General features: G+C 40.0%; 2 protein-coding genes across 7 annotated transcripts in view; both read right to left on the bottom strand.

The window, feature by feature from the left end:
• Positions 1-991: 991 nt before the first annotated feature.
• cd226 (CD226 molecule) lies at positions 992-6,717 on the bottom strand. 5 transcript variants are annotated; one of them, XM_042399238.1, is made up of 7 exons: positions 6,228-6,717; positions 5,136-5,456; positions 4,577-4,957; positions 3,819-3,921; positions 2,976-3,030; positions 2,306-2,379; positions 992-1,308 (listed from the first exon to the last, which is right to left on the bottom strand). In XM_042399238.1, the coding sequence occupies exons 1-7, from the start codon at positions 6,289-6,291 to the stop codon at positions 1,215-1,217; spliced, it is 1,092 nt and encodes a 363-aa protein (XP_042255172.1). In that variant the 5' UTR covers positions 6,292-6,717; the 3' UTR covers positions 992-1,214. The 5 variants fall into 5 exon arrangements, with proteins under 5 accessions (XP_042255172.1, XP_042255170.1, XP_042255171.1 ...); XM_042399236.1 differs by having other exon boundaries at positions 5,136-5,489; XM_042399237.1 differs by having other exon boundaries at positions 5,163-5,489; positions 6,228-6,715.
• A 209-nt stretch (positions 6,718-6,926) lies between these two features.
• Positions 6,927-24,163, bottom strand: part of rttn (rotatin) — a 32,464-nt gene continuing 15,227 nt past the window's right edge. For both annotated transcript variants that reach the window (XM_042399235.1, XM_042399234.1), the window contains exons 26-49: positions 23,790-23,946; positions 22,070-22,236; positions 21,122-21,341; positions 19,961-20,089; positions 19,656-19,766; positions 18,934-19,092; positions 18,443-18,520; positions 17,618-17,816; positions 17,399-17,496; positions 17,208-17,295; positions 16,665-16,866; positions 16,207-16,297; positions 15,694-15,844; positions 15,363-15,500; positions 14,267-14,469; positions 13,950-14,055; positions 13,473-13,570; positions 13,161-13,238; positions 12,549-12,675; positions 9,717-9,910; positions 8,950-9,223; positions 7,618-7,721; positions 7,238-7,307; positions 6,927-7,117 (exon numbers count right to left, since the gene is read on the bottom strand). In XM_042399235.1, coding sequence (XP_042255169.1) covers positions 7,038-7,117; positions 7,238-7,307; positions 7,618-7,721; positions 8,950-9,223; positions 9,717-9,910; positions 12,549-12,675; positions 13,161-13,238; positions 13,473-13,570; positions 13,950-14,055; positions 14,267-14,469; positions 15,363-15,500; positions 15,694-15,844; positions 16,207-16,297; positions 16,665-16,866; positions 17,208-17,295; positions 17,399-17,496; positions 17,618-17,816; positions 18,443-18,520; positions 18,934-19,092; positions 19,656-19,766; positions 19,961-20,089; positions 21,122-21,341; positions 22,070-22,236; positions 23,790-23,946 — 3,322 coding nt within the window. In that variant the 3' untranslated portion in view covers positions 6,927-7,037. The remainder of the gene's footprint in view (positions 7,118-7,237; positions 7,308-7,617; positions 7,722-8,949; positions 9,224-9,716; positions 9,911-12,548; positions 12,676-13,160; positions 13,239-13,472; positions 13,571-13,949; positions 14,056-14,266; positions 14,470-15,362; positions 15,501-15,693; positions 15,845-16,206; positions 16,298-16,664; positions 16,867-17,207; positions 17,296-17,398; positions 17,497-17,617; positions 17,817-18,442; positions 18,521-18,933; positions 19,093-19,655; positions 19,767-19,960; positions 20,090-21,121; positions 21,342-22,069; positions 22,237-23,789; positions 23,947-24,163) is intronic.

Below are 24,163 nucleotides of genomic sequence, written 5' to 3' on the forward strand. Positions count from 1 at the left end.
TCGCCCACTGTTGGCTGACACCAGAGACTGAATCATCTCTTTTACTGTATTTGTGTTGCAAATCCAGAAATTACAGCATCGACACTAAAATCTGACTCCAGTGACAATCAGTTTGAGGCAGCAAAGCAGTCCTTCAATGTCAAACTTAATCACTTTTTTTCACTTAGTTTTTTTTGTTGTTGTTGTTCTGTCTTGAGTTTAATGTCTAGAAATACAGTAGATACTAGATTCCTGTAGAACTGGATATAAGTAAAAGCACTTATCTTGTGTTCAAATTAAGTTTGTCACTTTATTGTGTATATTGTATTTAAGAGAACACAAACTTCATATTAATTTGAGCCTCAAAGTGCCCATCTACAAAAGGTCACACGTATTGTAGAAAGACAGTCAACATATCTGGCCAGATTTCTGCCCTAGATGAGTCTTAGCTCAAGTGTGGTTAATAAATGTATGTATAACAGTTCTATTACATCTGGAGCATCAAAGCCGAACTCACTGAGATAACTGGAGAAAGTTCTAGTTGACTTTATCATTTGTTTTTGTAGCCATTCACAGTACATCTTGTTTGTAGGTTTGATGTGTCATCATGATTTTTTTTGTCCTTGCAATTATATGATTGTGTTTGTGTCCAAAATGTTTTGTGTTTTTGTCAGAATATATGTTTATAGCACTTTCAATACATTGAGAGTAGGACTACAGTTTTCACTAAATGTACATATGTAATGTTTTTGATGATAAAAAGGTAATAAACTGAATGTTCTATCATGTATCAGCATTTTTTCCTTTTGTCAACAGGAGTGTTGAATGCAAGGTAAGTAAAATTCAGTTATAGGAATAGTTTGACATTTTGGGAAATTTGCATAGTTGCTTTCTTGCCAAGAGACAGGTGAGAAGATTGATCCCACTCATCTGTCTTTACAGTAAATATAAATATAACAATCTTCTCAACTTTTCTTTTAGGAATTCAAGCATTTATTCAGAGACACGGGGTCTTCCATTTTACAGAAACTAGTTTGGTTTCCTTGAACAAGCTTTATCACACCCTCACACCACAAGAAATCAATGACGTAGTGGCTATGACATTTTATTTTAACCACATTGAGTCGTTTACAGGCATGCTCATCACTTTCAGTATTGTGGGTCACACACACACAGTATAACAGTCAGCAGGATGAGAAGGCAATAAACCTTTGATTCAAAGCCACATTGTCCATTTATGCTCTGTATTTCCACCTTGTCCACATTTTGTCCTGTTTCCTAGTGGAACAGTCCACATTTCCATTACTCCCTCTGCCACTGCCTCCATTTCTATGGAGATAAATTGATCAGAGTACACATAAACAACACACAGCATAAAAGCACTACCATAAGCCTGAGACATTAATCTACAAGAACATATAGTTAAGCTCGGAAATAATTAAAAACAATGAATATGACTGTGGAAAACAGCTTATCATACCATGTTATAAAGCAGAGTAAAAAAACAACCCATACATTCAGTATACAGCAGATAGACAGTAAATGATTGAGGAGCAATAAACTGAAGCACAGGATTAGCTAATTAGAGTTTAGCTTTCATAATAAGACCGTGCTGTAACTAGAATGCAGCCATCCTAGACGGAGAGCCCTTTGGGGAATGCAACAGTCTCAAGTGATGGTACAGTGCTGAGTGACTGCTTTTCTCTTCCGTTAGATGATTAGACACCATTGTCAAGCATTGAATGGAAACCAGGAGGGATGAAAGTAAAAGGAGAGCAACAATTACACAGGCTTTTGTCAATCGTTTTACTCGAGGGTTAGGGAAGTGAAAAGAATGATTATACAGGCTTTTGTCTGCTCTTTCTGCCTGATAGTTACAGTCAAATATTGTTTTGCCCAAAACAAATATTTCCTCGATGGTAATTTTACGCAGTACATACTACATCTAATTAGTGGGAGCAGGGCTGGACTCAAACAAACCTGTCAGCCTTCTAAGACTTACATGAGCACCAGCTTGTTAAGTCATTTCAAACCACAGTATGAATAATTAATCACTGTCAATGTGATCCTGGCATCTTATTTAAAAAAAAAAAACAACAACCCTCAAATATAAATAATTATAATCTGCGCCTGTCAATATAAGTTTACTTTTACTCATATATACATGAATAAATGTGCTTTGTTAGCTGAGGGCACACTGGCAGCTGTGAAAGATGAAACCTACACATTCACATTATGTAGTACATCATGTTTATGTTTGTTCATTTATTTATTATGAGGCTGATGTCTGGTCTTGTATGATTGCATAGTGTGCAGGTTGACATACACTGGGCAAGTTTTTATCTGCCTGGACTTCTTTGTGATCTTGGGACACACAGGGATGTTCTCGTAGAAGTTTGGCTGTGAGGACGTGGTAGATTTGTATTAGTATTTGAGGTATTAGACAAAAACATGTGGCAGGGGATAATGTAATGACTGATAGTACAACAGCTTGGCAAAAAGTCATAAAATGTCTCTCGAAATAGGATCAAAAACCTTTAAATCTGAAATATGCTTTAAGAGCACAAAAATTACATTAAACAGCTTTTCTTACATCATAAACAGTATATTTTTATTTTTATAACAGAATGGCCAATTGACATCATCAGTTAATACTATTATTATTACATCATTAGACTGAGATTACTCCACATATGAGAAAATAATCACTATTACTACATTATCAAGGACTTATAAGATACAATGTTACATTTTCAATCATCTTTTGCTACATTTTGACAAGCTGTTGTATAGCATTATCTAAAGCTATTACAGTGTCAGTTATATTAAGGCATAGCTGGTTACATGATGATAGAATTTGCTGTATTAAATAAGATTAATAGGCAAGTGTAATGGTACTGTAATTAAACACAATGTCTGAAGAGAAGGTAAGGGAGTGACTCAAAAGTGTCTACTGTCAAGACAAGCGTAGATGTGATGAATAACGTAAGGCTCACCTGTCTCTGAGATGGGTGCAGCCTGACTCTGTATGCCTCCCTCCTGTTCTTCTTCCTGTGGTAATTATCAGACAAAAATCAACAAATAGAATTGTAGGTGCTAAAAACATACCAAAAATATAGGATTTTTCATCAGCAGTTGTTTCAATGGGGCAATATCAGATGTAACCTCCCACATTATTAATGATAATTACTTATGAGTACATTTCTTCTGAAAGAAGAATAGGGTCAAATAGTCGTGTTAGCAGTGTGGCCAGCAGTGTGGCCAGTCGGTCCACCACTTTGGTCCAGACTGATCAATCTCAACAACTATTGGATGGATTGCCATGAAATTTGGTACAGACATTCTTGGTCCCCAGAGGAACGATCATAGTGACTCTAGTGATCCCCTAACTTTTCATCTGGTGTAACCATAAGGTTGATAGATCAGAGTCAAATTATCCACAACTACTGGATGTACTGCCATGAAATCAGGTCACCTTTTGGATTAATTTTAATAACTTTGGTGATCCCCTGACCTTTCTTCTATTGCCATCATTGGGCCAAAATTTCAATATGTCCAACAGATTGGTTGGTGACCAACTACCTGCAAAAGTAATGACATTCCCATCAGATGGTGAACATGGTATCATGGAAAGTTATAACTGCTAAACATCAGCATGTTAACATTGTCATTGTGAACATCTTAGCATGCTGATATTAGCATTTAGCTCAAAGCAGAGCCGCTTGAATGGCTGTACACTCACTCAAATACACCCAATTTGATTTTGCCAGTATCACTCACTTGTTTCGAACAACAAAGAAACAAGCACTTGATGTTTTTTTAAAGAAGCAGGATCTTACCTGTGCCTCACCACTACTATGAGGATGATAATGAGTAAAATCAGTCCAGCAGCTCCAGCTGCGACATAAATATACATCATGTACATAGACAGGCTGAAGTAACCTGATAATAAAAGGAGAGAAGAAAGAATGAGAGGGACCAAAACGGCCTTAAAACAATGGTTTTCTATACAATGAGATTACAAAACATATCTATTTATTAGTATTTCTGATGACTGACATATTTGTCTGAGCCTCACTGTTTTCTCATGACTCACAACATCACATTAAGGTGTATATGTAGTACTTGCAGTGTGCAAACACTATCACACCATCACCTACAAAAGCAGCCCCCCGGTACTAGAGAAGTACCACAGGATGTTGTGGTTTGAGCAGTACATCTGCATGTGCAGATCAATGCTGTTGAAATATGTGAGACTAAAATCACAAGCATGTAGGTTTGATGTGTCATTCATTGTATTCATTGTTTCAATAATCACTGCTCTCTGTAAGACATATTTACATCCATGAACCATTTTAAGAATGAGAAACAATTTATCATCCTGTCACATGTATGTTAACTACATCATGCTATACTTAACATGATGATGATGTTACGTTTTTTCTTTTTTCTACATGCTTTTATGTTCTTTTATATTGTGTCAACGTAATTTTTGTTATAAAGCACTTTGAGCTGCATTTCTTGTATGAAAGGTGCTATACAAATAAAGTTATTATTATTATTATTATTATTATTACTATGATGTCTGGTTTTGTACCTGGAGGGGGCACAGTGAGCAGCATAGTGGTGGTCTGCATGCCGACATCTGTGCTAAAGGTACAGCGGTAGAAACCACCATCTTCCTGCACCACACCTGTCAGGTGCAGACTGACATCCAGGCTGTCTGCACAGCTGATCCTGCCCCTGTCGCTGTAGTCCTCACTCACCAGGCCCCCTTCCACCTTCTTACACACTCCAATGATGCCCCAGGGTTGGCCATGTGCCATTCTCTCCACAATGACCTGGTTAACGGTACCGTTGTGCTTGTGGTTACAGCTGAGGGTCAGGTTGTTGTTCTGCTCTCCTACAAACTCTGTGTCTGCCTCGATCACCTCTGGCGTGGGAGGCTCTGTGCTTTCTTCTTCCTCTGGTGGCTCATCTGTAAACCCAGTAAGCAGGGGGACACACAGGAAACAGTTTATCAAAAAAAAAGTACAAAGATTTCCCAGAAATCTGTATGTGTAACGGAAACGACAGAATGGTAATTTACATTGTTTCACTTCTAACATCAGTCGTTTTAGTCATTCATTGGGGGCATAGTGAACTAGAATTTGCACCTCTGTTTTTTCTGCCATGTCGTTTACCTAAATCCTCCACCTGAATGTTCCTGGTCCAGGGGCCTTGAGGGAACGTCTGAACAGAGCAGTGGTACAGCCCGATATCTTGATGTGTGACGTTCTTCATGGATATACTTCCATCCATAGGAGTGGTCCTCAGGAAGTCTATCCTCTCTCGGTAATGGTGAGAGAAGGCCATTCCAAACTCTGGATGGAAAACAGCTATCGGATGCTTGTCTGGTACTTTGGTCCAGGACACCATGCTGAGGTTGCCGTCCCAGGGGCACAAACAGTCGAGAACCATCCCTTCCTCCAGATGAACTGTAACAACAGCCTGATTCTGTAGGACGGCAACTGGACAGAGTGCATTCGATTGTTTATTCAACTTATCAGAATCTTGAAATCATGACTTCTATAAGAAAGTGCAAACTTGTACTTTCATGTTCAGATGAAATTAAAGCAAATCAGTAAATCTAAACTAGATACAACAAATCAATTGTTTGTAGAATTTGTCGAAATTGTTAAATATTTTACATTTTCCGGTTAGAAAATAAAACTTCCAATTAATTATGTGTACACCTAAATCTTACCCTACATCTCCTCTACTTGAAGATTATGACAGACTTTCACAGCTTTGAGCCCATCCCTTGAGTAATGGTAATTAGGCTAATTTGAGCCAGTACACGTAAACACAACTGACAATAGTCGGTGATCAAGCTTCCAACTTTTCAAAGCCTTTTATCTGAGCTGAATGACATCTGATTTCAAGTCCTGGGATGCCCTTGGGAGAGTTCTGGCAGTTTTACAATAATAATTTCTTACAGTATTGAAGAATTTACAATAACAAGCTTTTCTACCATCTTCCCAAAGAATTTAACTAAAAGGGAACAGAATGAAGGAATTTTATAATGTATTACAGACAATCAAAGGTGATAAAATTAAACTATATCAATACATTAATAAATTAGATTCACATTTTTCAGAATATCCTAAAGATCAACAGCCACTTTCAACTGTCAATAAGTGTTGTAATTGCCATTCATGAAAGAATAATCTACTAAAAACTGAAAAAAATATAAATCAACTCCTTACCTTTAAGAAAAGGGATGAAGATGAGTACCACGAAGTACCAGTGGTCCTTTTGTACAACTTCCATCTTGCTCCACCGAGGGAGAATGAAAGCTGCATTGATGAGATGAGTGGAGAGGCACCCGAGCTGCACTTCCTGCTAGCTCTATGGCTACAGAGAAACCCTTGAGCTACTGGGTCACACTTCATGGTAGCCCACTGTTAGCTCATTCCACACAGAGGGGGCACTTTATCACCAGGGCTGGGAATGGGTGGCAAGCTTGTGGGCATAATGCTGCATGGTTGGATCCATGCTCAAGTGTTTTTTAAATTGTAATAGTGTTTCCCTCAGCTCTTTGAAATTTAATTTTGCCAAACTATAAATGGTTTTGATCTTGTTTACAACAATTCTAACTTGGACTTTTGACTTTTGGACTTTTTCATGATTGCAGATTGTAAATCATGAATTCAAATAAAGTGAAAGTGATTGAAAGCATTTCCCGGAAACATGAGGTTTGCATGTCTGTGAATGTTTCGTGGGTTAAGTTCTGCTTGCTATCACCAACTAAACCATGGTGGTATGGTCTGGAACAATAGCATCACAAAACCTCAACCACAGCAGCTGTGTGTAACCCCACACCTTGTATACTTAAAAAATGGCAATGTACTCCACAAAGTAAAGTGAATTATTACAGTATGTACACTTTGACTCTCAGGCCACACAAAACACAAGTTAAAAACTGCCACTTGGCACTTTAATATAAAAATGAATGAATATGTAATGTGTATAAAACATGATACAAAACAAACACTATAAATAACATCATCGTAACATCAGTTATTCAGCAGCTGGGAGAGGTTTTCAAGGCACTTCAATAGGTAGGTGCTCATAGGCTCCTGCTTGCTCTCTGCATCTGTAGTTTAGAGAAAAACCAAAGCACAGCTGTAAACAATTGGACATGCAAAACATAATGTTCAGATTCAGCGCCGGGACAGACGCTGATATGCCTTCATCAAAGTGAATAAATGCATACCCTTCTTAGAGATGGTATGTGCCTCCTCGATTCTCAATCGAACAGAAGGACACTTCAAAGTAGTCTTGGCCTTTGATGGGAAATTAGAAAGACAGATTAGGAAGACTTGTGTTGATAAGTCTGAAACCAAGAGAGAATATTTTTTTCATAATGAGGAGTTTATAATAAGGAGATAAAAAGGGTTGGTCAGCTGTACGCGAAAGGACAATGAAGCTTTCAAGCGGATTTATTTATATTTTACAGGCCTAGAACCAGACAGAATGAAGACACCCTGGGATTTCATTTTTTAATTGCCAATAAACTTCAGTGCTAACCAATAAATGCAGTCACTACATAATATTTTAGTACTTTGGTGCATGTGTGTATTTGTGTGTGTGTACCCTTTGATTGTTATGGAGCAATGCCCAAAGTGCAGAAGCTCCCATACAGCGTGTCTCCATTTCTTTACTTTCCAGACAGCATAGTAATACTTTCATTGCTTTGTCTGAAAGAAAAACATGCAGCTAATTAGAGACATTCATCAATGGTAAGATACACATCAATTTGCTGGAAAAAGGCTCATTTAATTAAAAATGACGAGAGCAGTGCCCTTTAAAAGAATTGCAGTTATCACAGATAATTATTAGCATATAGAAAACACAACATATTGATATTTTTAGTTGGAAATAATTGAACTAAACAGTATATCAGCAACACGAGTTTCACATTTTTAACTATTCATGTGGAAATTTGACAATGGCAATGTCAAAGACAAATCATGCATTTCTTGTAAGACTGATTGAGACACATATGCAGGAAACGTCTTTCCACAGGAAACATGCAGTTATTGTCACATGACAGATTTCACCCACCGTGTCCCCACAACTCCCACCTGCAGCTTGCACTGCATGTGCAGTACAGAGGGACACGTCTTCCTTTCCTCTCTAAATCTACGTCTTAGAATTATTGATCTCCGTACATCGTTTGCATTCTTCCTAAAGTACTTCTACAGAAAGCTGCTGCATAAGGGTTAAAAAATGACCACTTTACCTCTTTTTAAAAGCTGTGTTAACTGATTGTTACACAATGTGAGGACCAAAGACAACTACACAGTTTGATATGTGTAAAAACTGTGTACATTATGTTATATTCTTTTGGGTAATCATATAAGCAAATAATTTCCTTAGCTTGTTAGATGCTCAACCTTCTTCATTCCTCTATGGGCAGGTAGCATACAGCCGGCTTGTCTAAGCTGGCAGGGATGGTGAGAGCTATTGGGAGGCCACCACAAAGTTTATTTTTGGACCAGAGAACCAAAATGAGGTGAAAGTGACTACATGAAGGTAAAAATTGGACATCTGGCTGTTGATTTTCAGTGGGTTTGGCAGTCCTGGCAATATATAAATATAAATAATTTGTTTCAGTGTTGACAATAGGTATTATAAAGTTATTTTTTGTCTTCAACTTTGTAGTGACTGTTACCTGCTGGGGTTTTTGAAAATCTGAAATACTGATATATTCTTCTACACTAATTTCAAGTGATGTACAGCAGCTTGTTTTATTCTGTCTTTCAGCAACAATAACATTTCTGGACATATTTTCCCTTCATACCTTTCTGAGTGATAACAGAGCAGCTTGAACGATCAGACACTGTCAACCGAAAAAAATGCAATCCCAGTTGGTGCTGAAGCCACCAATTTGTCTAAACTTTAACCCCTGCTTCCCTTCCATACCGTTAGCGATGACATGAGGCTTGTTGGCAGGGCAGAAGCAGAGGTTGTGCAGGGTGAGCAGCGCGTGGCGACGGTGCAGCGCCAAGTCTGCCAGCAGTTCCAGGGCTCCGGTCACTCTGAGGATACTCTGCTGACCGTCCTCTGCGAACGAGAGACTGACCAGCAGCCTCAACCACTGGCCTAGTAGGCTCCCACCACCACAACCTACAGACGTGGCCTTAACACCACTTCCTTTGGGCATTGGCACTGACAGGAAGGCTTGCAGGAAATTATTCTGAGAGCGACAAAAAAAGTAAGGCGACAAGAGAGATTTAGAGTTTTAATATCACATCGATAGATCATTAGGAGTTGCTCCCCAGTTTAGAAAATATTTCCTCAGCCAGCATACTGTGAGTGTGAAAGTGAGATTTCGACATGCTAAGAGTGAGAGAAACTTATGCCATGATTAGCCAGTGCCAATACCTTTTTTTAAATTCTGTAACACTGCATATCTCACTTAAGTTAAATTTGCTTAACATGTAAATTTTGGTAAAAAATAAACTTAAGAAAACTATTAAATTGGCTCATCTAAACAGGCTTATTCTACAATAAGATCTATCTTTTAGGAAAAAACTTGATGCTTATGAATTCTGAATAAAAGCCCTTATATCTCACTCTGACAAAAAATAATCACTAATGCTTGTATTACTTGTTTTGTCTGATTTCACTTTGTCCACTAGGTTATGTACACTTTGTCTGTTTGTGTACGCTGTGTACCAGGCTTGTACCTTTTGTAGGAAGCCCCTGCAGTCACGGGACATGGCCAGGTTTGCCAAGAGGGAGAAGGCAAGCTTCTGGATGGGGCTGTTATCTGGGGCGATCCCTGAGGCCAGCTTCATGACAGAGTTCATCAGAGAGCTACTAGAGGTACCTTTTGATCCTGGTGCAATACCAGGGCCACCGCCACAAAGAGAACTGCATGCTGGGAAAGTGGGGGAAAAAAAGCAAAACAACTATGAGAACTAAACTGATATAACTGTCTTTTTAAAAATCAAATGAATGTGTTGATGTCATTTAGCAACCCTGATCTTTGACAGACCACTGGACACACATGTACATACTAGCCGTGCACATACTGTACATACCTAGTTGTAAAATGTGTGTAGGCTGGAGCACATCATCCGCAGTAAATACACAGCACAGCAGTTCAAAGGGGGAGGTTTATTTTAAGGGAATACTATTTCCTATACTATTCTCCTACCTTAACCCCATGTCTTCAGTGTTAAGACTGATACTAAAAACATGCTGTCACTGTAAAGTAACACTTCATGCAACCATTTTCCAATTTCTTCCAAATAAATGTTAAAAAAAAAATTGCATGTACCCTAGTGTTACAATTACCAACAACAAAACAGTGGCTTCCATCTGTTTAGTTGGGAAGTGTCAAAACAGAAAATCATATAATTCCTCTGGTAGCTATGTACTGTACCATGCTTCTACATACAGTTAGCGGCTATGTTAGCGCCTTTTTGCACCAAGAAAAGTCTAATACAAATATTATGGAGCACTCAGCGTAATGCTCTCTTCTTCTTGTTCTTGGAACAGGTTGCTTCTTTCTGTTTATCTTAAAGCTGGCTAGCTGGCCGGCCTGCAGCACCAGTAGCCGCAAAAATAAAAACTGACCCGTCAGGCTGCACGGCTGTCTGCCCACTACACCAAAACATCTCTGCATGGCTGCATGCACAGCTTGTTTTGCTGTAAAAGCTGTCTAGCCAAATGACAAAAATGATGAAGAAGAGTGGAGTTCTTGTACAAAGACAAAATACACTGTGCCTTTGTGGGAACAATAAGGATGTAGCTGCTGAGAGGGAAAAGAGTAGCCAACAGAAACTCACTTCTGTGAGAACAGTGTTCCCTACGAGTTTTGAAGCAATGAAATCTTACATGTAGAGTATATAGCTTTAAATTACTCAGAATGTTTTTCATCTTTTAATCTTAATTCACCATGAAAGCACTTAGACTGTTGATGACCACCACCCTCTCCTGACTCGGGGTGATGGGAATTTATTTAGCCCTAGGCTATGGCTACAATGTATTCTACTACAAGGCCATTCAGAAATGTAAACACAAATAGATAACATACAAATAAGTGATGTAAATAAAACATCTCTCTTTTTGCACCATATTCACATCACTAACTGAGATAACTAATTGCTGCGTCTGTGGATTACATGCAAAATTCAGAAATTAACATGCTTAAAACAGAGAGCACTGACGAGAAATAATCTGACACTGATTGATGTTGCTGATTGGAAAACATGACAGCTTGTTGGTTATGCTAATCCTTGAATAGTAACATACAGCAGCAGGCATATGCTGATGTTAGCCTGAGGTTATCTCAATACCTGTCAAGAAAGCTGGTGATCACAGAATTGACAAGGGAGGTCTGCTTTATAATGGATCTACTTGTGTTCCCACTGCTGCCTCAAATCTGATTAATTTTTTGCAACCATGTAACATATAGGACTGATTATTCTATACAAATGTAGGCAAAAAAAAAGTATTGTCTTTCATTTTTTTTACTTTCTGTGCATCTGTGGGAGCTAGTTTTTGGGGTTGCTACAAAAATATCTATGAAAATATGTGTGGCACAGATAAAAAAAAACAATCCGACTTGAACTAGCACTGCAAACAAAGCCTTGGATGAAGGAGGTAGACTTGAGATGAAACATTCAGTAGAAATGTAGCAGTCTCAGGAGACAAAATGGTAGCCTGAGGGTGGATGGTGTAATACTAAGACTGGCTGCATGCAGCCTGAACACAACCTGCTGTTCAGTTAACCTTTAGGGAAATACTGTGCCAGACTTCACTGATTTCTGGTGCTTCACAGCTTCAGCTTATGGGGGGTCTAAAGCGAGTGAGTTTAGATCAGAGCACAGGCACCCACTGAGGAACCGGTGCCAATCAAATAGAAATACACATACAGATACACACACACACACACAGAAATGTTCATAAGTGTTGCACATAAAACTTCCTTTCCCTTACTGATGAAACTGATTTCCATTGCACAACTCCACCAGTCACACAAGCATGCAGGCACATACACAAACAGATCAAAGCGACCATGAGCCGTTTATCAAAGTAAAATTTTCCCTACTGTTTCCTCCCCATGAATCTTGCCTTTCCTCCTCTCAGAAAGCTTTTTCTACGAGTCTTTTGGTGTTCTGATTTCCACATACACAGCTCTTACATTTGCATGATAGAATACTAATAACTCTGGCAACACAGAGATGCTCTGTGATTCTCCACATCATCTCCCACTGGTCTGAAACCGTTTGCCATACATGCATCTACACGGCCATGCAGCTTGATCTTGCTTGGATCCTGACACTGTGTCCATTGTAACTTGCAGGCAAGCAGGCGCTGGTCTTATACAGTGAGACACAATGTTGTTCAGTAGTCATTGGGAAGGACAATGGGGCTCTTAGTGCGAAGCGTGTGTGACTCAGTCAGATTGCTAACCACAGACAGAGGCAATGGGCAGGCACGGGCCAGGCACAGTGCCTGCACAAACACATAGACATACAGACAGACAAAACAGACACACACATACAGACCTGCGGTGCAGTTGGCTGTATAGACGCACAAAAGCTCCAGCACCGCCTCCATGGTGGGGTCATCCAATACGAACCAAGGCCAAAGAGCATAGAGCACCAGTGTCAGGCGAGCATCTGTGGCCACCACCTACAAATTATACCCACACACAGCACATGTACTTGCATAAGAAAAGGCCCAAGTACAAGCGTGTACATGATTACAGATCCACACTTGGTTAAAGTAATAACATGCATTAGAGAAACCCTGATTTATACAAGAGGAAAAACACAGATGGCAAAAATCAACATAAAACGCCTCAGTATTTTTGTGAGTGTGCAGAAAAAAACACATGGGGCAGAGAATAATGGCAGGGTAAACACTGCAGTAGAGCCTCCCTGGCTATTTAGTCCAAGGTAACCACTAGCGACTGAAAGGCCACTAGAAAATGAAAACCAGCTAATATGCTCCATAAGTAATGCTATTACTGGCTTCAAGAAGCTAAACTTGCTGAGATGTAGCAGGGCCATGCACATTTAAGCAAATCTCATTTACAGGCACAGCATTGGTACTCTGAGGTTCCATTAAAAAACAATTAGCAGTGGGAAATTAAAAAGGCAGACATAGAGGCTCACTTTGCATTCATCGTTGCGGTAAAGAGCACTCCGCAGGATCTCCACAGTCAGCTTGACTTCCCTTAAATAGCCTTCTTCCTGATAATATAGAAAGACAAAACAAAAACCAATATGTTTAACAGTCACAAGTTAAAATCAACCTTTACTGCTCACAAACAGTAAATGGGCTGACTGCTGAGAACTGTATTGCTGTGACTGCTGTTCATAATATTTATCCGAAAACTCACTCATGATGCCATTCTATCACCATGGAAAAAACACAAGCAGCACAGAATAGCTGAGGCTGGAAATTTCCAGCCAGTCTCTGCTCACCTTTTTGCGGTGAGGAACCTTGCCGGGTCGGACTGACTCCAGGTGGAGCTGGGATTGTGTCTGCTTCATTTGCTCCACACAGCTGTCAATTAAACCAGCTGGAGCAAAAAGACAGACAGAGGTTCAGAATAGGATGAAATTACACTTTTTTTCATATTGTTAACTTCACAGTATTTGAAGCGTAACAACAAGATATCCACTATAATTGGCAAAAAATTGCTCTCAATATAACAGTGGTAAACTAAACCCATGGTGGACAGCTTCTGGCAGTAGTCGTTTTCCAAAATAGTGTTTTGGAAACTTTTCCAATCAAGGACTGGTTTTACAAAATGTAGGTTAACATGAATAATTCTCTGCATGTATCTTGTGGGAAACCACCAGACAACAGGCTAGTGACCCACTTTAAGTTTTCAGAGAATAAAAAAGAGAAACAGGTGATAGACTAACTCCTACTCTAGCATCAGGTGGGGGGATTACCTTTAGCCGCATGGTTCTGAGCTGTGGGGCTGCAGGCTAGCAGTGTCATAAGAGCTCTGGCTGTCTGCTTCTTTAAAGGATCCTGAGGAGTTCTCCTCTCAAAACTCTGACATCAACAGACAGACAGTGAAGACAGTAATCATTTCAAATAACCATACACTCAGAAAAGACACAATACATTTTTTTGAATTGTTGAAACCAGGTCATGAGCATATACAGCATGGTATATAAACATACAGTCAGGCTTAGTCATTTCTTACTCTCAGTGTGACAAGGTCTAGAGAGAGACTGCCACATGCCTCCACCCCCTCTCTTACCTGCAGTAACAGTTCACATAGCCGGCTAGCTGAGGGACCGTTCAGGATGTCAGACAAAGCAGTGGCATGTTTACAGCTCGAGGTTGTGACCTCTACACCACGTCTTTTTGTCTCCTCTGTGAAAATTGTACGGAGGAACTGCAGGGCCACTGTGTGGAGGAGAGGGTCCACAAACTTCTCATTCACACACACCGATAATGTTCCTGTAGAATACACACACACACACACACACACACACATAGAGAAGGAAAATAAAAAGTTGTGAGTTGGTAGGAGAATAGTTTTCTTTTAATGAATGACACTGCAACACACATTGATTGATAGGGAGACATAAAAGGAAATCCATTGTTTAAATCCCTTGACAGCTCAATATTTGTTCATGACCGAGACAGTATGCACTGGTGGGGAACACACTAATCATTTAAATGTGTACGCAGACACCCAGATACCATAAACATGTACACACAGCCATAAATACACGCACAAAGGCTCAGCTTTCATCTTTTACTGGACTCATCAGATTTCCCTGCTGCACCATTAATCACAGAGGAAGATGAGTAGGTGGAGTAGAGGTAGAATAAGGACAGGAAGCAATTATCCTATCCTAGCATCTGTTCAGGAAAGTTAATACACACAGTAATGATGCAACAAATGTGCTAAAATGATAGAACTGATTTTTTTTTTCTGTATCAGAATTAAGGCTGCAAAATTATATGTGAAAATGCTAATCCTGATTATTTAGTGAGTTACAGCAATTAGTATAATTACCCTAATCATGATCATCATGCTTTGTGAATTGAGGAAAAAAATGATTTTACAGCAGAAATTCATGATGTGTCAAGATCTTGACTCTTCAAACCACAGTTGGCAATTTAAATCAAATTCAGCACCTAAATGTTACCAACAGGACAATGATCTATTATTGTGAACTCTGACAAGTAATCTATAAAACATGATTATACAACTAATTCTGCAGCTTTTACCAGTATAATTAATTTTGTCACTTTTACTCACCCATTATAATATATGCACACACACACACACACATGCACACACACACACACACACACACACACAGAGCAGAGTATCTTTGTACCTGCAAATGTCCTCCAGCGTCTCCCCAGCGCAGCAGAGACAGATGGGTACGCTGCTGAGCTGTCCCTCCTCACCAGAGTAGCCAGGAGCATAAACACGTCTGCCCAGCACACACAAACCGTGTCACGGGTACCTGCATCTGAAGAGGGAAAAAGTGAGTCACAAATTTTATGACACGAGGCATCCACAAACCCACACACAGATCACACTGTAGGACATACTGCAGTTGAGGATTTTCAAAACAGATAAAGGATAAAGGGGACACACAAAACATTATATATGAGGATATGGGATATATATCATTCCGTTTGAATTTAATATAAGGCTTTAACCTAATCCTTTGGTGTCCAGCATGAGGACTACCACCAAAGTAGTCGACAGCTGTTTCAGGAAGTCCATCTGCCCAATCAGCTCCTGGCTCACAGTGACACATGACTGCAGCAGTTTGGAGAAGCTGGACAGGAACTGAAGTAGAGTGACAAACTAGACACACGCACAAACACGCAGGAAGAAATTGACACAAATTAATCCTGCGTGCATGCAATCAAACATGAAAAAAAACGATTAAGCAGGTAAGATTGGAGAAAAGCTGAAAACGAATTTATGATAAGAAAAACTCATTCTTTTTTAAAAGTTAATTTTCCCAGCTGAAAAAAACAATGGTGTGCTCTTTAGTATAATCTTGTTAAGTATTCCACCCACACTTAAATCTGCAGGTGCCCTCAGACAGTCTAGTGCTGCACTGAAACTAGCACTGTACTGTACCCACCCACATTTTTCTGTGCTAAGTCATAATAACAAAAACAGTTTAACTCTTCAGAGCTGTCTATCACAGATTTTCTCACCTGGCTCTTGATGTCTTGTCTCTCTCCTGGTAGGATGTTAGGTGTCTTCAGCTCTGATAGACATTTCTCGATAGGCCCGATATCCACTAAGCTGTGGAAGAAAAGAAACATGATGGAAAAAGTTTGTTTACAAGAAATAGCTAGAATAGTTGAGGGCTACAATAAACATTAATTCTGTATTTATCTGTATTATTTTTAAACTCTTTACTATAATAATAATAATAATCTTAACTATAAATAACTTTTCTGTCCATCAATTAATTAAGTCAACCATAAACATTTCAGCACTAGACCAGATACAACTTCAAATTGTATGTACGTTTTAATATTTTCAAAAAGAAGATCACAAAGAAACTATCTCTCCCATTCTGAGTTCATTATTTACAGCATATATTAGAGGGGAGGGTGTGTTCAGTCAGCCCTCGTTATTGATGTGGACTGAGCATGTGGACTCTTACCTGGCCAGCGCTTGGAGGAGCTGGTTGTGTCGGATAGCAGTGAGGGTAAAATCTGGCAGGATGGCCAGCAGGTTAGTCAGCAGGCCACAGTGGGCCGTCAGGAGGTCAGGAGTTACCATGACAACAGGTTCCATGGCCGAGGGCTCGCCCTGTCGGGAGTCTTGGGAGGTAACTGAGTCACTGGTGTCCGTGTCACTCTGGCCTATGAAACACATCAATAGACAGCTAATAGAGACGCTTCCTCAGTGCCTTGCCTCAAACACTGTGTGAATCACATCTCTGTCTATGACTTCAGATATTCTGACTACATAAAAACATCAAACCAACTTAAAACACTACAGAACAATGTTCTCCTTTTTGGATTGTATATGTATGACAGAAACATAAATACACTGATGTTGAAATTGACAACAATGAGGTTCACTGCTATTAAAGGAAAATAATGTGAAGGTTTATATGCTATGAAGAACCAAACCGTGCTGTGTTACTATGACTGTGAATGCACGTGTGCACACACACAGACATTCTCTCTCTCTGTAGTACCTTGAGCCATTAGCCTGCTGGCAGGGGTATCTTCTGTGGTGCTCAATGGGGACGGAGCCCTAGGGGTGTGAGGCCCTGAACCTCTTATCTATAATGGACAACATGAAGAAGTGAGCATCCATTTGAATTAATCTCTTTATTTGCCAAATGTTAGTGTGTCTACATATCAGAGTGTAAAAGAGCAAGCTGACCACAGTGCTAGAGGTGGAGAGGGAACTGGAAGGTCGGCTAGAGTTGATAGTCAGTGCTGGTTGGGCGCATCTCCAAAACCACAGAGAGTTCTCAGAATCTAGACAAGCATATACACAAAGTGATATATCAACTTGTGCTAAAAATATTATAAAAGAATTTGTCCTTATGAGGATGGTAAATTAACATAGATAATTATAAAACAGAGAAGTAAACTCTACCTAATGAAGTGCTCTCCTGAGGACTAGGTCCGCTGGCGGCACCAGCACAAGGCTGTAGGTGGAAAGTGTACCTGCCTCGGTAACAAGTGGAGGCAGAAAGGGCCACATGCTGGAAATACTGACAGTGGTAAAGCAGAGCCTGGAGAGCTGGAAGACCCACCAAAGACACACCAGACACCTCATCATGGACACAGGGATGCTGGAAGAGGGGATTGTGAATGTGTAGAGGGTGCAGAGAGATGAGTAAACATCAAATTGTTCTATGACTCTCACAAACCTTTCACTGATAAAATCAGAGCAAAGGAAACAGGGGTGACGTGGCATTTCACATCGACATGTTTGTTTTAACCCCCACATGGCAATCGCCAAGTCCTACTTTTGTGTTCATGCTTTAAATGTCAAGTTTTGTTTCCTTACTTTTAACATAGTTTGATTTGTCCTTTGCATTTCTGTCTTCATAAACTTTTTTGGCATTTACAACAAGATAAGATTTTGTGAACATCCATGTCTTTTAAAAGATAAGAATGAACAGTATTCATCTTTTTTTCACCCCTAGTCCCTCTACATGTAATAACATCCCAAATTAAGATGCTGTTGCTGTTTTAACAGAGTTTTAAATTTAATTGTGAGTGCTGGAGGCCTGAGCCCCAGTAGAACTTCAATTCTAGCAGCACCCCTGGTCTGAACCCCGCAGGGCTCAACAACAGAAGAGGGGGAAAGTTAAAAGTAAGAGGATGAGGGTGAGGGTAGAAAGAGAGAGAAACAGAAAGAGAGAGAGAGAAAACAGTTCATGGTCTATAAAAGCTAGCTGGCAGTGCTGCTGACCTGCCAGTGGGAGTCCTTGGCCTCCTCTGCGTTGGCGGGCATGGGCATCACCAGCAAGTTCTGCAGGATAAATGCGGCCTGGACACACAAACCAAAACAAAAAGACATGTACACACACTGGGTCAAGTTAAACTGCATCAGCAACAGTGCCATCTGCCTGTACTTGGATGGTAATACATAAAAGTTCAGCCACATTTTTTGACCGCAGATGAAGTCAAAGTGAAATTTGCCTTACTCATTATTTTTGATATGTGTGGACTAGTGTTAAAAAATCACAAAGCACAAAGCAAAACAAGCAGTTTTGACAGTTGTAATAGGTGGGTTACCTGGGGTCAATCATCTCTGTAAATAAGAAAACACACAGTCTAGTGTTCTATATTTTGGCCCAGGATTCCCCAGAGAGAGTTATTCATTTCCTGTGTAGCAATAAGGATAAAAATGATTTTAGGTTGTAGAGACAGTAGAGCAGTGTTGCAGTTCTAACATCGTACCTCTCTGCGGACCATGCTGCTCTCCTGCTGATCGAGGAGGATGTTGAGCAATGTGCCCCACAGACCTCCGCTGATGTTCTGACAGCTGGCACACAGAGCCTGGCATCCGCTGGGCACTGAGGACAAAGCTGCGCCTAAACCCAAACTGGCAAACCTCACCTGGGATGACAGGGGAGACACAAATTTGGGTGGATGTTTCGGGAAGGAGAAGTAGATAGAAAGAGAAAGGTGGAGGGCAATAAGCTCCGAGGTGTATATACGTACATCCACGGTTGAAAAAGTGATGGATCAGAAATGGCACACAAAACGTATCTATAGCGATTTAAACAAGAATGAGTTTGGCCCTGCTGGTGATTCCTAAGACTAGTCTAGACAGTGGCAAAGACAGTGTCTACCTTGTCAAGGGAGCCTCTTAGATTGACTTGTGTGGGAACTTATTTTTGGAGACAGAGAGAGAATATGGTACGACTAGCTGTCATGTGCTTCTCTTTGTTTGACTTCTTGTGTGCCTCTTATGGGTTTCATTTTGTCCCAAAAGTCAAGCATCTAGAAACATTTTCATGACAGAAAGAGTTTATGAAGTGGAGCTGAAAAATGAATAGTGAACAGCTGAATATTAAAGACTGTAGTGTCCTATATAGGACATGTGTTTAAAGTGTTAAAAGGAATGTATGTTTAAATTACTGTTAATTCAAGAAAATGAGAAGCAAGATTGTCCGTACCTCTTGATCTCTGTCCACCCATAGAGGGATAAGCCAGGCCAAACCGAGCTGAGAGGCACTGGCCTCTTCTGCAGCTGCCTCATTCCCCAAAGACCACTGGGAGATGAAGTCCTGATGCAGACAAAATGGACGGGAAAGAAATAGTTGTGGTTACATTACAAAATGTTTTAATACTGTGTAGTCACTGTTTGTCAATGGTGCAGACGGTCAGTGCTTACTGTGCTGTATATGGTTATGACTGAATCTAATTCAACATTTAATCTAACAAGCACCCTCACAGTAGTATAAGTACCACTGACACTTGCCTTGTCTTTGTTTTCGGCAATCATCTCATGGGACAGGTGAAGCAAGCAGATGACAGCATTCTTGGTGACGCCTTTCCCCATGAAAGACATGGAGTTGCCTCCCCACTCTACGTAAAATGATGAGATCACCTGTGCAAATGACAAAGATTACCATTGGGACTATTAGATTACAGTGCACAGCAGTGCAATCATGTGTTTCATTGTTTCCAGTTCAAAATTTCTAACCCTGCACAAAACATAGCTGGCAGAACTGCATGTTATTTTGATTTGGTAAGTCGTGTTTTCACATCTTGCTCCCAGTTTCTGTTTGTTTGTCATTTCAACACCAAAGGCAAAGACAGGAGAATGAACAGAGAATACTTTCTTTCTGAGTTAGTGATTACAATATGCTTGTCATGCAACTCACTGCTTCCATAGGAAATCTAAATACAGCTGAGACTAATTATTTTGCTTTGATGTGCCATCAGGATGTGGGACTGCACTGAAGAGCAGATGAAGAGAAAGGTGCCCAAGGTCTGATGAGCTTTAGGGCCCTTCAGTGCCAGGAGTATTGGGTGAAAAGGTGGGTCAGAGACTTGAGAGGGAGGGGTGAAAGAGTTAGATATCTGATTGTTATTAGAGAGATGGAAGTAGTCACGGGAGATCTTGACTGAAAAGGAAATTAACCTTCAATCTTCATGTTATCTTGATTCCTGTGCATGAAAGCTGCCTATTAAAACAAACTGAACAGGGATAGGTGTTGTGTAAACACGATAGTTTATTCCACAGGGGTCGTCATTCCGAAAGCAAAAATAAAAGTTTGGACACCTCTGTGCTGACGACTGCTGTGCAAGCTGGTCTACACTGTGTTACGCTATTGTTTCGTGGACTGTTGAACAACTGAACAGATGGAATAGGCAAGGTTGATTAATCTCATCAGCATCTTCACAGTGTGGCATATCTAATCAATGAGATTTTTACCTATTGCAATTCATGTCCCATAACCATATTTTGCTTAATTTTAATTAATTCCTCAGAAAGTACCTTGCTTTTTTCTCTCATTCATTTCTGTAGGCATTCTTATCTCTGATGAGAGTTGCATATGTCCATGCAACACATAAACATATGTGCACATACTGTGCAGACACAGAACTTCCCATATACAAATGCACACTCCCATACCTCTAATAGCCCACTGAGATACTTGGAGCAGAGGGAGATGGGCTCCAGATCAGGGCAGTGCAAGCTCCAGCCAGGCTGGGCTGTCAGGCTGACCATGCCCTGCAGTGTCCTCTCCAGGCTGGGAAGGCCGTAGTAACGTGGGGCATCAGACACCCGCAGGCTCTGAAGCAAACGGACTGCCAGCTGGCTCTTGAAGGGGCCTGCTAATGCCAAACATAGCCTGAACACACAGGAAAGGACAGAGTGAGAAAGAGCGAGACACAAGCAAACCAGACAGACAGGAGAGTAGACAAGAGGCAGAAAAGAGAGTAAAAGAGAGAAGATAATGTTGACAATTAGTTTACCGATTCTTTAATATAAACCTGTGACTTTTTAATCATTTCTGCATACATTTGCATGTTCTAAATGGCTATGCGAGTAGGATTTCCATAACAAATCAACTTAAATAAACACTTTCCCTTTCAGTTAAGGAACAGTATACTATTAATCAATTTTCTAACCCCACAGGAAGGCTGAACAGCATTACATGTGAGTACATTCAACTTTCCCATATGCAGAAACAGTAACTGCAGTTCTTTAATTCATTTTTCATGAATAAAAAAAGTATTTCATTACAAATGTAGAAAATATTCTGGCATAATCGCTAGTAGAAAAAGGGTCCTTGACATTCAACTGTGGCCTTCAGCTATAGTCAATGCAGAATTCAGTACTTTATGTTTGATAAGCAGATAAAAAAAACAAATTCTTACAAATTCTAGCATAAAAAGGAAAGTAACCATGTTATATTTCAGAATTATAAAATAAGTTGTTTCGTTTAAAACTTTACAGCCAATATTCTGAATTGCAATAAAACCCATGAAGACCTGCAGGTGAAAGACTTTTTCTTATTGCCTGATGTTATTGCCTGTCTACTGATAAGTCACAAGCTCAGGTGTGCCGTCATCCTACCTGTCAGCAGTGTGTGTGAGGTGGAGGAGTAAGGTGTTGAAGAAGCTGGTGAGTTCTCTCTGCAGTCTCTGGCTAACATGGTTTTTCAGCTCCTCTGACTCCACTGGGCTCTGAGTTGAGCTCTGCGTCTCCACACCAAGCAGCAAATTGAGGAGGGACACGGTTTCCTGGAAGATTGATGGATGAATGGACATCAAGAGATATCTTTTGTTTTTTATTTTATGCACCGAATTGAATTTTATGCACTAAGCAACTGTTTTGGATTTCCTCCATTTTTGTCTCTTTTTTACTTTTTTGTTTTGAACATACAGTTTCAAGAACTTATGTATATGTTTCTTGTGTTTCATATCATCTTGATACTACTATTTTCCTTTTCATGCCTTCCTGTCCTCTGTTAAATCTTTAAATTTATGGGTGCTGCATACACAACTTGTATATTGTAAACAACAAGACTAAGACGAAAATGATCACCAAAGGTATTACAATTCATCCTAAGGGGCACATGAACATGTGTACTGAATTTTATGACCATCAATCCAGTAGTTGTCGAACCATTTAACTCAAAACCACAAAAGTCAACCTCCTGGTAGTATTAGAGAAAAAGTCAGGGGATCTCAAAAGTCATTAGGAAACATGGTCAGGAAACCATAAATGTTATGCCAGTCCATCTGGTAGATTTCACAGAATAAGTAAAAACTTTGACCTGCTGGTGGCACTAGATAAAAAGTCAAGAGATCACCAAGATCGGTAGGATTCAACTTCTGGGTACCATTGAAATATTCAGTCAAGACCAAAGTAGTGGACTGAATGACAGAGTGACATTGCCATCCATAAAGCATGTCTAAAAATTGCATCCACTTGTTCATAAAGGGAATTCACTTGACTAAAATTTATAGTATGAATAGTTGAAAAATGGTCTGTTCTGTGATTTATCTGCCGACCTTTCTAAATTCAAACAAACTGACCCATGGGGGGGGAAGACGTGGAAAGTGACAAGTGTGTCACTGTGAAACGCAGATCTAGGAGCACAAAGCATGCAGAATTTCTTATTGAGCAGTACACACAGAGGTAGGTAGTTAATGCAAGTGCAGAGAGCGACAGATGTTCCTGAAACAGCTCAGTAATTACAGAAAAGTTGGAGCAGAGCAGAGCTGCTCACCCCTACCAGGCATTCAATGTGAGTCTGCTTTAGCTGCCAGGGGAGGGCTTATTGTTTACACACACATTAATGAGAAAGCGAAGGTGAGACTGATTAAATCCTAAAAGTAGCTCTCCCCGCTAAAACAGTGTGGTGATTCTTTTCCTCGGGCAAAAATGAATCCAACTTTATTTTAAGAGCTCAGGAAATAATCTTTGCCGCAGATCTGAGGTGCTACACTGTGATACTGTTTTTCTGTCGTTATGAAGGAGTAAGTAGTTTGGTTTGTCTGACAGTGTGTGATTTATTCATGCTTTGATTACAGGTATATAACCCTCTGTGTTGGTGAGGACAGGGTCTAACCAGATCCACACACACACATAGTTTACAGGCACATATACACACACTAAAGGCAGGCTAAAGTAGTACACATTCATAAACTAAGATGCAGTACATATTGCTGGCTTGCTGGGATATCTTATCAGATGTGCTTATAAGATAAGATATCTTGTCTTATAAGCATCTAGACAAAAAACATAGCGTGAGTTATACTACTTTTTGTGTTTAAAAAAAACTCTGTACCTTGTTGAGAAGCAGCTCCAGTATCCAGCGCAAGTCCTTGGCCTCTGGGTCAGATGCAGCCTCCGTGTGCATCTGTTTGAAGTAGGCATTCAAAAATGCAACAATGCCCACCAGCAACCTCTCGTCTTCCACACAGGCTGGATGCACCTGGAGAAACCTGCAGGGAGGAAGAAACGGAGACCATGACAACAAGAAGGAGAGAAAGTGGTTGAATGGAAAATACTAAGTAATAACTTACTATTCATTATTTTTCTAATTACCAAAGTACACAGCTTACTAAAGAAGTTCTGCACTCACAATTTCAATATTTTTCTTCTTTGTTGTATTCTTATTCTTATCAATTAGAGAAGAAATACAAAAGAAATATACAGACT

This window comes from Thunnus maccoyii, chromosome 21 (assembly GCF_910596095.1).
Source record: "Thunnus maccoyii chromosome 21, fThuMac1.1, whole genome shotgun sequence".
NCBI classification, from domain to species: Eukaryota; Metazoa; Chordata; class Actinopteri; order Scombriformes; family Scombridae; genus Thunnus; species Thunnus maccoyii.

What these genes read in the sequence shown, in the direction of transcription:
- cd226 (XM_042399236.1), bottom strand. Translation starts at nt 6,291, where the DNA reads ATGGAAGTTGTACAAAAGGACCACTGGTACTTCGTGGTACTCATCTTC. An exon ending in CTTCATCCCTTTTCTTAAAG is followed by an intron (nt 5,490 to 6,227) that starts GTAAGGAGTTGA and finishes CACTCTGTCCAG; the next exon opens with TTGCCGTCCTACAGAATCAG. An exon ending in ACATGGCAGAAAAAACAGAG is followed by an intron (nt 4,958 to 5,135) that starts GTGCAAATTCTA and finishes CTGGGTTTACAG; the next exon opens with ATGAGCCACCAGAGGAAGAA.